Source organism: Symphodus melops (assembly GCF_947650265.1).
Source record: "Symphodus melops genome assembly, chromosome: 2".
NCBI classification, from domain to species: Eukaryota; Metazoa; Chordata; class Actinopteri; order Labriformes; family Labridae; genus Symphodus; species Symphodus melops.
Genome location: NC_136692.1, coordinates 10374452 through 10387255, shown reverse-complemented (window position 1 = coordinate 10387255; position 12804 = coordinate 10374452). Strand labels below are relative to the sequence as shown.

General features: G+C 39.6%; 1 protein-coding gene across 3 annotated transcripts in view; it reads right to left on the bottom strand.

The window, feature by feature from the left end:
* Window positions 1-3996: 3996 nt before the first annotated feature.
* The window catches only part of hhip (hedgehog interacting protein), a 33854-nt gene continuing 25046 nt past the window's right edge, over window positions 3997-12804 (bottom strand). For all 3 annotated transcript variants that reach the window (XM_079337675.1, XM_079337676.1, XM_079337677.1), the window contains exons 12-13: window positions 6626-6774; window positions 3997-6387 (exon numbers count right to left, since the gene is read on the bottom strand). In XM_079337675.1, coding sequence (XP_079193801.1) covers window positions 6191-6387; window positions 6626-6774 — 346 coding nt within the window. In that variant the 3' untranslated portion in view covers window positions 3997-6190. The remainder of the gene's footprint in view (window positions 6388-6625; window positions 6775-12804) is intronic.

Sequence of the window (12804 nt, the reverse complement as noted above, 5' to 3'; positions counted from 1 at the left end):
AGAGACTAAATAGACATGAGGGAATTAGACACAGGTGAGACTAATGACACAGGTGAGGACAATCAGGGCAATCAGACAGGCGGGAAACACGAGGAACAAAGAACACAAGACACTTGAGGACAAGTAAAAAGTAAAACCCAACACTGGCAACACCACCTAAACCAGATATTACAAAATAAAACAGGAAACACTAAAGACTAGACTTAAAACGTAACACAGGAAATGAACTTACAGGCAACATAGGAGGACACAGGGAAACACGCTAAAGACTAAAGTAAACACAAGACTATGAAACATTAAAACACACAATGGAAACAATCAACACTAGGAAACAAACAGAACACGAAGGAAAGAAATGAAAACTAAAACTACTCAACTCAACTTAACTCAACTTTATTTATAAAGCACTTTAAACAGCCGTATCTGGGAGAAAGTGCTGTACATACATGAAGAGCATAAAACATAAGTAAAACAATAACAGGGTTAAAACAATAAAACACAGAACAAAAACCACAACAGGCAGCTTTTTAGCTCTGAACAGTGTTCCAGGGAGCCATTTTTTTTACTTTGAATAAATACTTTGTGTATTTAACTCACAACATGTAGCATAGAATTGTTTCACTTCTCCAACTTTCAAATAGTGTACGCTAAAGTTAATATTTGTCGTGTTTGAATTGTCCTCTCAAAAATGTGAGGTGAGATGTAAACTGCAACTTTCATGGTGCATTGCCTTTAGATTCTGAAACAAGCTTAAGTGATTCTTGCAGCTGCATCAGTGGCCAATATGTTTGAATTCAATGTTAAATACTGATGAAGATTTTACTGAGCAGCGTCCGCCATCAGTGTGTGAGTGTGGTGTGTAGAGTCGTCAGAAGACTAGAACGGTGCTTTACAAGCTCACGTCTAGAGAGCAAGGCACTCTCTGCTTCTCTGAGGTTGTCATTATTAGATTTGAACATCAAATCTTGAAGTTTATTAAATGGTCAATAACGAGTGTGTTTAGGCCTATTTGTTATAAAATAAACAATTATGTATGAAAAGTATTTAAAATGTATGTTCTTTTTTTAAAGCATTGTATCGCTGTTATTTTCTTGTATAGGTCCTTAGAGGGCTCAGTTTTTATAACAAACAACATATGATGGGATATGGGAACATATGACTTTATAGTTACAGATGTCATTATTTTGCACTTTCCCCTTAACTAAGCTTGCTCTTTTATGTGTCAATATTTCAATTTTAATGATTTCAATAGCACAAGGCAGTAATAGTCCCATAGGACATATTAATTTACTACAGAATATAAACACTTGTAAATACTGCATGATTAATTGTTCACTGTCATTTGTGTGAAATGAAAAAGACTGATTCCTCGCTCGTGTTACCCTATAAGTATTGCTTGTGCCGCCTCTTTCGCTCATGTATACAATATTATAGCATGCACTTCCAGCCATCTCAGTCCTACAAATATTTGGTATACAGACTCCTCATGTTTATTCTAAGTACTAGGTTACACTGTTTGGAAAAGATGGCCAGACAAGGGCCCTTTGGGAAAAACAAAACCATTTCAAATGAAAAGTAATGATTCATGCAACAGATAGTGTGTCAACTCAAATATATGCTTCACCTCGCAGCGCTATTGGACAGTTCCATTTAATGCAATTTTGATTGGATCTAAGGAGTGCATAGACAACTTAGTATTGCATTACTCTAAATATAGGAGTGTGTGCTTATGTGTATGTGTTACTGAGACCAGAGTAAGGTGGGTGGTCTCCACTCACTATCATTATACAACACAAAGCCTCATTGGTATTTTGAGAGGGAAATTAATATTGTCATCAGCAGTGGCTCTTGTGTGTGTAACTTCATGAATGAATTTTTTTTCTGTACTTTCCCCACAAAAAAAGTGCAGAATTTCCATTTGTCATCTCTGCAGGCAGCTTCCCACTCAAGCAGGAGCTAAGTGTCAAACCTGGGCCTGGAGCCACATTGGTTCTAGTTTAACTGAAACATTTTTCTTACTTCTTCTCTTTGCTATAATACCTGAGCAAGCCATCAGTGGAAAACATTGTAATCGACTTACCAGGAATGAGAGAATTCCCAGTATGGGGCCAGCTCTGAAACATTAAATTACCATCACACAATGACAGATTATGTCATTCAAAAAATCTTACAAAATACTTAATTCTATACCTTTGCAATTTTTGATAAAAGAAACGTGGCAAGAGGTCAACAATTGTCACCTTCGAGCCAAAATTAGATATTGTGCCTTTTGTTTACCTTCTAAGAGGAAATCAATTTATTGGAATCAATAAAAGAGGGAGAGGCTTTCAACAGTCCTAGGAATATGAAAAAAGTGTCTCCTGACCATAGCATCATATTCATCACACTTTATTTTAGGGAAATATATATTTTTAGTAATTGTTTATCTTGTTTTAGTTGTTAGCCATCCAATCACTTAAATCCCTTTATTGAGTAGACTGAAATGATTTTAATACAGCAGCTGTGTTTTCATGGACACGATGCTTCACCCAAGTCAAAAGGGACTTTTCCAATCCGTCCCGTTCTAAAAGAATAGCGTAATTGGTGGTTTATGCTTTCTTTATTCCAATCAACATCTAAACGTCTATTCAGGTTATTTCTTCCTGGTTGGGATTAATCTGTTTTTACTACAATTCTGCCTTATTGGAAGAACAGAAGAAAGAAGTCCATACAAATAAAATAACCTTATTTGTCCCCAGTGGACAATTCAAGTATGCTGTATGTGTAGTTTGTATATATAGTAATATAGCATGTAAGTCAGTTCAAGGAAAGAAAACAAAGTCAAATATGGGAGAGGGATGAAGAATGAGATCCATGATGCACATTGTAGTTTGTTTGCAAAACAGGCAGTGTCAATCTTAATAGCAACTTTGGCGTGCTTACCGAAGAATATTTTGTGATAATGGAGGAATATATAGTGGGGCTGTGTGAGTTCTCATTAAACTGGATCTTACGCCAGAGAAAAACTTGTTGACACATGCCTATTGATTAAATTAGTACTTCACATACTCTTAGACATCATCAATTTCTCAAAAGATAAAGCACATTTTTTTCATACTAACAGGAAGGAAAATATATTTTTCTGACATTGTAGGCAGATTAGACTGATGGCTTTGTATTCTGATTAGATTCTTGATGCATGAAAACACATTGAGGGCAGGAGCAACTCAGTTTAAAGGGACTTTGGCCAGGAAGCAAAGAGTTACTGGCTCAAGTCCCAGTTCGGAAATAGTAAGTGGTTGATGGAAAAGTGCTGTTACACTTACTGAGTGCTGCAGAGATGCCCTTGAGCAAGAGACAGCTAGTCCCTGTGCATCCCCTTGTCTCTCATTTGACATCTCTCAATGAATGCATGTGATACAGATCAAGTGGCTCATCTAAAAAGATGTAATAGCTACAGATTTCACATCCCATGTACAGAGGTTTCAGTCCTGGAGGTAGGCAGTCTAGTTTGGACTTAAACGCCCGGTTTCCTCTCCAGGCACTGTTCTCTATAATAAAGGCATGAAAGCAAAAAGCACGATTTAATCAGTTTCTGTAAGTACTAAATATTCTTCACTCACTTGTGTGAAGGCTTTCAGATGACTTCTTTTTTACAGGGAACATTGGTAACATATTGTATACACTGCTTGCTAGCCTAGGGAGCTAGCCTATCCTCTTTCATCCTGCTTTGAGCCTCTAGTCCAACATACACTAGCCTTAGACTGAAACTAAATTATGATTGGCCTGACTTGAATCAAGTTTGATGTTGTCTGTAGAAACGTGAGGTGGACAAGAAGCGTCTGCTAGAGAATATGCTAAGATTTTTGTTGTTCAATGCCTTATTGGCACACGGAAAACAAGTATAATGATCACTTCCTAAATGACTTGAAAAAATGTCTTGTACATTTTAAGAAAACCATTAGTAAATCTAGTTTTTATTTTATATTACCAATAGCCCCAAAAAACACACAAATATTTCAGACATGCTATAAATTTTAATAGACATATTGATATTTCTGTAGAGAAACAGTTATCCCTAGTTTTATTTACAATACAGGAATAAAAAAATTGTCGCATACAGTACAATGGTAAAAACAACATAGAGAACTTAAATAATTTTTTTTTGTTTAACTACTTAAATAATGAAAATGGTTATTCTATTCACACCACGCCGTCTCAGCAGCTACAATGCAACTTTCACATTAAGTGCTAAAAAAAAATCATAATTTTCCATTTTACAGCATGAGTTCCATTTAGACCAGGTAGAGTTGATTTTTTCAGCAAACACAAGCAAGGGTGGAGATGAAGAAGACATACATCTTCATAGATGAAAAAAATCTGAGCCTTGATTTTCAAGAAGAAAAAAAAAGTTGGGGGAGAGAAAAAACTTTAAGATCATTTTTGTCTTTAATACTATTAAACAGTGATGGTTTTATCATGAGTCATTGTTTGGAATTTAAATGGCAAAATGTATATGTACTGCATACGTACAAACGTCACTGTGGTATCTAAAAAGACACAACACATTGATGTTGCTCCAGACATCCCAGTCTTTGTTGAACTGACAGTGTGTCAGATGCTCAAACTAGTGTAATGTCAGCACACATTTGCCATTAGACTTCAGGTTGATCTAAAGTCTCCTGTTTGTAGATAAGATCACCTCTGACTGCATTCTGCTCCCTCAGCGCCTTGCTTGCCTGTCGGGATCTTTGATCATCTCACTTAAAATTCCTTAATGCAGACACAGACATGCATTACTTTAACACACTTGTCTTTCTGAACAGAGAGTTGAGAAAGTTGTATGTTTAAGCACAAGAAAATGACATGAACTGACAAGCTTAGTGTAAATTTGCTTTCTATAAACACGGTTCTCTCCCATATATTATTACGCTTAAAAAAATAAACCCTCCTCTATGATTACAATAGTAATATTTTTTTTTTGCAATGCTAAGCAATACTTAGGTAAGCACTATCGGAAATATACATCACTGCGCAATCTCTTCCCTTTGTAGTTTTTAATTCAGGTTCAGTTTCAGTGTGTGACGCAATGACAAGAGATTGTAAAACTACACCTGTAATAGAGTGATGGTGCCTTTATGTAAATGTGTAACGACTCTCATTGCGCTTTAAATGACAACCCCATTTTGAAAACAAAGTGAGTGGAAAAATAAACATGTATACAGTGCATGGGAGCCAAAAACTCGGTTTAGATTGAGACTGGCTTTGATAAAGACAGTCAATCATTTTTCTGTGTCAGTACCAGTCCTTTGTTGAAGATCCATCATGTTCATTTGTGGCAAGGTAATGTTGCAAAGCAGAGTATACAGACTGTATACTGTGACGTTTCATGAAAATGCGCTCTCAAACTAAATACAACATTATATGTGAGACGACATGGTTCATCTCTCTCGTATTAGTTTCTTTTTAAAATAGTACAGCACTAAGCACTTTGGGCTCTATATAACCCACGACTCTCTTGGACTTCTGAGTTGTTTTTTTTTAAACGGAGGCAGAACTGCAGAGTGTTCCTTCAGAGTCTGTGTATGTTGACTTTCATTTTGTTCATTTTTATTAGACATGAAGAACAAATTGAAACACTCAGCCCAACCAATCCTTACAACTTTAAATCCTTAAAGAACCCCTGAAAAATCAAATGAGTCTTAGTTGAAGTGCCTCAGACTCCATTTTTCTCGTGGGACGGGTCTCCCACCAGAAGTAAGGCAACATATGGCCCCAGAAAAGATCCAAAGTCTTGGGGTGAAATGTTCTTGTTTGCAGAGTTCCTGTTCCTGTGGAGTGACCTTTGTGAGAGTGTATTCTGAACGGCAGAGGGAGTGAACTGAGCTTCCCTAAAATCGGCCATGCTTCTCAATCATGTCGCTGGTGCCTGCAGGTCTCTGAAAAGTGAACACGGCTTGGATGCCAGGCCTGGTGCTCAGGAGCAAGTAGCTTATAGGTGGAAGAGGAAGAGTTCAGTGATGAGGATTAAAAGCAGTCTGACATGGATCCTGTGTGTGTGTTTGTGTGTGTCCGTGTGCATGCCTGTATGGGTGTGAGGGAGATTGGGAAGCCTTATTAAGGACACCTCATTAGAGTCTGCTGGTGGTGGTAGGTAGATTTGTGTCGACTTGAGGGTGACCGTGGGGAAGCAGCTCCCCCCAGCACACCCCTATACAATGTAGCTGGTCAAGTCCAGGAGATACGAGGTCATGTCAATGATGTGGTCCATTATGCCGTCTTTCTCCTGGTCGTTGGGCATACCCCGCTCACTCTTCTCACACTGGGACCCAGAGTAGCCACTCTTACAGAGGCACTTGTCGGGTTCCATACACACTCCTCCATTGCGGCAGACTGGTTCACATTTAGCTACATCCACATAGAGAAAAAGACAAATCAGTGTCAAATAAGAAAACATGAGAAGAAACACAAGCTGAAGTTGTTCACTTCTAAAGCCAGACAGAAGATCAAACTTTTTTTTCAAAGATTTGAGAAGAAGTACACAAGCCTACGGTGCATCATTTAACTCTCGGAAGAAAGAAGACATGGAGGTTTGCTCAGACAGCACTTCTCTGTAAGATGCAGACACAAATATAAGGTCCCTCACCGACTCTGCAAAGGGGTCCCTCCCACCCGGGGCTGCAGCAGCACTTGCCAGTCGGAGTGCAGTGTCCGTTCTTACAGTGTCTGGAACAAGCTGTCATCAGCAGCTCTGGAGGCTCCACCTGACGCTGGCACTCCTTTGGGGCATGAGGCCTGCAACAGTTGTTAGGAGTGAGAGTCAATATCAAATGTCACTGTCACAAAACACTAGAAGTAGTGCTATACTTTGATGTATAATTGAAATCAATTGTGGAATGCTGCACGTGTTCAATTTTAAATAAAAACTTTAAATATTTGCAATTATGTAGTCGATACCAGGGAGTGGGGCTGCTGGGAGTCCAAGACAAATTCCCCCAAACAGGACAATGAAGTGTATCATAATTCCTTTCAATAAAACCTCAGATTTTCACACACTACATGGAATGTAGATTTTAATCATCTAATATTGCGAATGTGTCCCATGTTTAAGAAAGTGTTTTTAGGCTTTCCCTATTCTTCAAACATTGGATCAACTTAGTTGATCTGCTGATATCAGATTAATCATAGACGTACGTTTACATTTAGTGAAGTCGAGCTACAGATATAGCTTGATAACACTGTCCAATTAAAGGTACACAAGCACCAGGGATGGCAATATTCCCCCATTCTGAGAGTAATGATAATGTCTCTACATGACCAAAAGAAACGCACATCAATAATTTGTATCTAACCACTGACAACCACTGACTTTAACGGCAAAGATTTATAAAGAATCATATTTTTGACTGTTAACAGAAAGCAGGATAGGATTTTTGTTTTCTCCACAGGGGTTGGCACAAAGTTTTAAGTTCCTCAAAGGAGCTTCCAGAAATCCAACAGAGATATCTCAAATAACAGGCACTGTTTAGGCCATAATTATGAATATAAACAGGATTTTACTGATTTATTCAAGGTAAGCAGTGTGATGCAAAAAGGGGTTGAGATAATCAGCTCAGTATTTGTTCTGTGCTCGGCTGCTGTTCCAAGTAGTAAAATTTGAAGGTCTTTGTTACTTGCAAAAGGAAAGTACACACGCAGTCTGTTTAGCTGTTGAAGCCTTTCAGTGAGAAGTCACACCCTCAATGCATCAATTCTTATTTGCCAGATCACCACAGTTTCCACACTGCTTTGTGTAAAATCCATTCCTGACTTCATCTTAAAAAGTTTTGCCAACAGAACAGACAGACGAAAAAAAAAAGCAGGACCAGAACGAAGAAAAACAAAACCCTAAAGTAACTCTTATTTCCTAAGGTACAAATTACTAATATGATTTGAATAAGTTTTGTGAGTAACATGTTTTATTTGAACATTCGAACATGGATGTATTGTAAAACCTCCAGCCTTTCGTATACTGCCCGGTCATACACTTTTCTAAACTATATGTACATCCTAACTGTGATATTACATGTTAGTGCATTGGAGGCTTTTAAGATTAAGATTTACGCAAGAGGAAATTACATGTTTACTTTCTGATGATCACGCAACACACACATCGGCTGAAATATACTCATGCACAAACAGGATCCTATGGACATGCACTAACAGAGAGATGTCATGATTGATGGAGCAGCCCCCGGCAGGCGCTGTGGAGCTGTTGGAAGGGGGGGGGGGGGGGGGTTTGATGCCTTGCTCAAGGGCACCCCACAAGTGGTCTGGCACCTCTCCAGCTACCAGACACATTTCCAGATTTGGTCCACAGGGACTTGGGTTTGGAACCGGAAGGTCGCCGGTTAAAGTCCTGGGTGCAGAGCTACTGCTGCCCCATTATCTGTATAATGTCAATTTAAGGCAGACATTTATGAAACAGATGGATTCTAATCATGACGGATTCTAACTGTAAATTTTGGAACATTCCAGTTTCAAAGTGTTGCTTTTATTATTTTGACTCATGCTTTCCTCAAATTCCCCCTACTTGATGAACAAAACCCCACAAAGAGGTTAACACGCGGCTCCCGCAGATATAAACATGATCTGGAATATGCAGACACACGCACAAACACCAACATCTCCGCACCATATGCGTCAAGTCTGAACACCCAAGACATATTGTGATCATTCCATCTTAAGACAAACATCCAGACACGCACATCGGCAAATGGGCTGTAACAGAATTATTTCATATCACGCTCTACAAGTCTGGAAATCATACAGCAGGCGCGTAATGAAGTTCAAATGTGAAGCGTCTGTTAGTGGCTGTTGCTTTCAGCCCCCCCCCCCCCCCCACACACACACACGCACACACATATATATGTGCATATATACATACACACATGCTAGTGAGGGAACAGAATTTTCTGGACGTTGAAGGAGACACACTCGCACACTTTAACACAAAGGCCTCTGGACTGATGCTGGTATGACAGCAGAAAAGCGCAGGTAAGGGGGGTTAGTCTGAGAGTGTAATGCTAAGTTCTTGAGAAAACAGAACTCATCAATCATGGCTTTAGAGCAAATGGTCAGTAAAAGCAATTTACAAGAACCAGGGAGGTTATTTGTAAATGTTGTCTAAAATTAGTAAATTACATTTGAATCTATCACAAACTAGAGGCATTTTCACATATGCACTCCGGATAATATCTTGATAATTACGGGAGGACTGCTCCGGAGATTCTGCCGACCGAGCTGTTTACATATGCTCCTCTCGGCTGGAGAATATACCTGTCAGACAGGAGGGGGTGTCCTGAGGTGACAACAACAACAACAACAACACAGAAGTAGCGGACGAAGCCACAGAGTCAGCGACACAACGCTATAATAACAATATTTGCCTTCATATCAATGCTATGTGTAGTACAATGGAATGACAACATTCACAAAAAGAGCGGAGAACAACAAACTGTCGATCAGAAAAAAAACAATGCCGCCATTTAATTATGTGCATGGAGATTGTAAAGGTTGCATGAAACCACTATGCACCTTGTAGCAGTTTCAGTAGTATAGAAACGTCACTCCTAGAAACATACTGCTGCGTTCCCACATCAGCCCGCTTGGACTTGCCGTGGAAAAAATACTCGGGGTCAGGCATGAGAAGTACTGGGTGAAGTCCAACCGAAAAATCTATCTGTTTGCGTTGACATACACTCCCTCCGGGTACTATCAGGAGATTTTCAGGAGATTTCTGCTAGTGTGAAAATGGCATAGGCGAGCTAACTGTGCATGCACTCTAACTACTATGCTGTGTTTTAACTGTCACTGTCAAGTGTTTTACATGATGTAGAGCAATAACTGTGTGAGAAGTCAATGTCAACATCAATGTTGTGTGATGTTACTCGAATGTACAGTATGTCCCTGTCGGGGTATATACTTTCTGGTTTAAAAAATAGTTCTTAACGTAATGACTAAGACACTGACCTATGGAAGTGTGCAGTAACAATACTTTGACTGTGTGTGTGTGTGTGTGTGTGTGTGTGTGATAAAGTTGCTTTAAATTTGAAGGATGGAGGGCAGGAAAGGGGGGTTGATTCCCATGCTCCCATCAGCACCCAACTCCAGCCTCCATCAGCGTTGGCTTTTGTTGTTGCAGGCTGCATGTAGTTAAAAAAAAAAAAAATGCAGGAGAGCAAAAAAAAAAAAAGAAGGGGAGAGAAAGAGTAAGAGTCCCTGGAGAATTGGTGAGGGGGGTCTGTAGCTAACACTGTTAATAGCAGGCAGGGGTCAGCAGCGCTACTAAACAGTCTGTACGACTGCCAGGGTGGCTGTGAAAACAGCACCTGCTGGTAGCACCACTTGACAAAGGCAGCTGGGTCAACAGCCACTGTGGGAATTTATCAACTTTGGGAGGGGTGGTGTATGTGCGAGAGCCAGGGAGTGGGATAAGGGTGACATGCTTACACATTAGGTGGCTACAGGGGTAGAAAGAGAGTGAAAGTGATGCTGACACCCCAAATCAGAAAATTGCATGAAACACAGATGATGTCATAAATAAGATACAAACAGACCGGAAAGTTAGAAAGCATACATAATTGAGGCATAGGAAATTGAGGATTATTACTGGTAAAGATTTACAAATAACATTTATTATTACTATTATTAAAGATGTCATCTCAAATTACAAAGACTGACATCCATTCAGGTCTGCACTATCAGAGCAGTGTGCTTGCTCTGCCTCAGATTGGCCTGATCTGTTGGAATATTATGTTTGTCAGTGTGTTTGAGTGTGTGTTAGTGTGTGTGTTTAGCTTGTTGGCTCACAGGGTCTGTTTGATTGACATGAGGTATATGTGAGAAAAGGGCAGTGGAGTGGTGTACATTGTGAGACCTAACAATGGCTTAATCAAACGGCCCAGTGTGGTCTCTTTAGCTGTTTTGTCATCCGACTCCATTGTTTGGAGGCTTCTTTTGTAGCTTCATTCCTTGTTTTAATTGTGGAAGAAATTTACTGTGTATTGTAGAAGCCAGGGCTATTCAGTGTGACTGGCAAGCAGCTTTGTCAAGGGGAGGACCACAGCAGAGATGTAGGAAGATTTAGGAGGGATAGGAAAATAAAGAAAAGGCTTTTTTTTCTCCTGCAGCCTGCTGGGAGCTAGCGTACCACACGCTCACACAGGCTCACAGATGTGCATGTTCACGTGTACCCACCACCCACACAGTTTATATCTGTGCACACAAAAAAACATAGAAGCACACATACAGATAAATATATCTACAATTGGGCTGCCGCAGTCTCATTTCCCAGTACATCAAGTGATTTGCGACTTCAATGGCTTATGTAGTTAAAGGAGGTCCAAGGACACTTTTTAGGTTCACTGTGTCTTTTTAAAATCTCTGCACACTGTAATTCAATCAGTCCAGCCTGCAGCTGACAAAACCTGGACATCTGAAAAGCCTTCCATAACACTGCTTTCCCTACTTCTCTGTGGAGCGTCTCTGTGGAGTGAAACAAACAAAAGAGCAAATGACATTTAACACCAGAAAAACAGCAGGAGGTCTGGCTCTATATGTTACAATTAAGCCTCTGCCAACACCCAACTGTAAGAGGTTGCTGATTTTGTGCAACCGCATGGATGGAGCACAACATGTGCCTTTTGAATTATGACATAATAAACACAAAAGCTTTACTATACGACTCCCATAGTGTATTACCACAGGGTGGATAAAAAAAAAAATCCTTGTTTTGCGCTGAATCATGATATCTTTCTTTTGTTAGTATGTTTATTTCTTAAAAAGAAAGGGGTGGTTCCAGCAGTATTTGTTCCTGGCATAAATATAATGCTCTCACTGTATAAATAATTATGTTATCAAAAGCAGACGCAGTGGGAATGAGAAGACGCCTGCCCAGCCTGAATACCTGGCTACAGAGTGCAGAGTAAGTAAGCCACAATCAAACAGATTTGTTACTCAGTTTGAGGCTTACAACTTTGCTTTATGTATACATTTATGCTATTGTTAGATATAAGACGTGGAAAAGCAAAATATAAATGTTTATAGACTATACAATTATATACTTAGTCTCAGATGAAGAGAGAAACTTATTTTACTTTTTCTAATCTTATTTATTTATGTCTGTTTCTTTTACATATGTGTCTTGTGCATGGTATTTCTCGGTAGTTCAAAGAGTTGTATAAATGCTTTGACCTATTGCCTTGGATACAATGAATATGCATACTTATGGTAAAGAGGTCCTCATCTCAAAGTTTAGAACTTCTAACTGAAACTCACAGTCACAATATACAGACTATACAATCTGAAAAATATCACTGCTTTACCACAAACAAGCCCAGTCTTGCTCTTCGACTCCCTCATGTAAGCACACACATTCTGCATGTTCCAAAATGCATGGTGGCCTATTTATTATTGGAGGGGTACTCCAACTGACAAACAAATACCTAGAAATGAAGTCATCTGGCCAGGACATGTTTACACAAACACTGGTGAGGGATTTTATGGCCGATGTTTCCCTGCAAGCCTTTACCACTCTCCCTAACAGTTCCTCTTTCCCCCCTCTTTGTTTCCAAATACACAGTTGATCAAAACACAGTGTTCGATGGCATGTTGCACCACAAAAACCACCATGCTTTAAAACAAACCTCTTTATGTGACGGCATAAGGGTCCATATGTTCTTTCAGTATGGATTCAAAAAAGGGGGAGGACCATTAGACTTGATAAGGTCTGACACATTTGCTACCCCACTTGCTCCCCTCCCTGTTACCCCGGCTCCATCCACC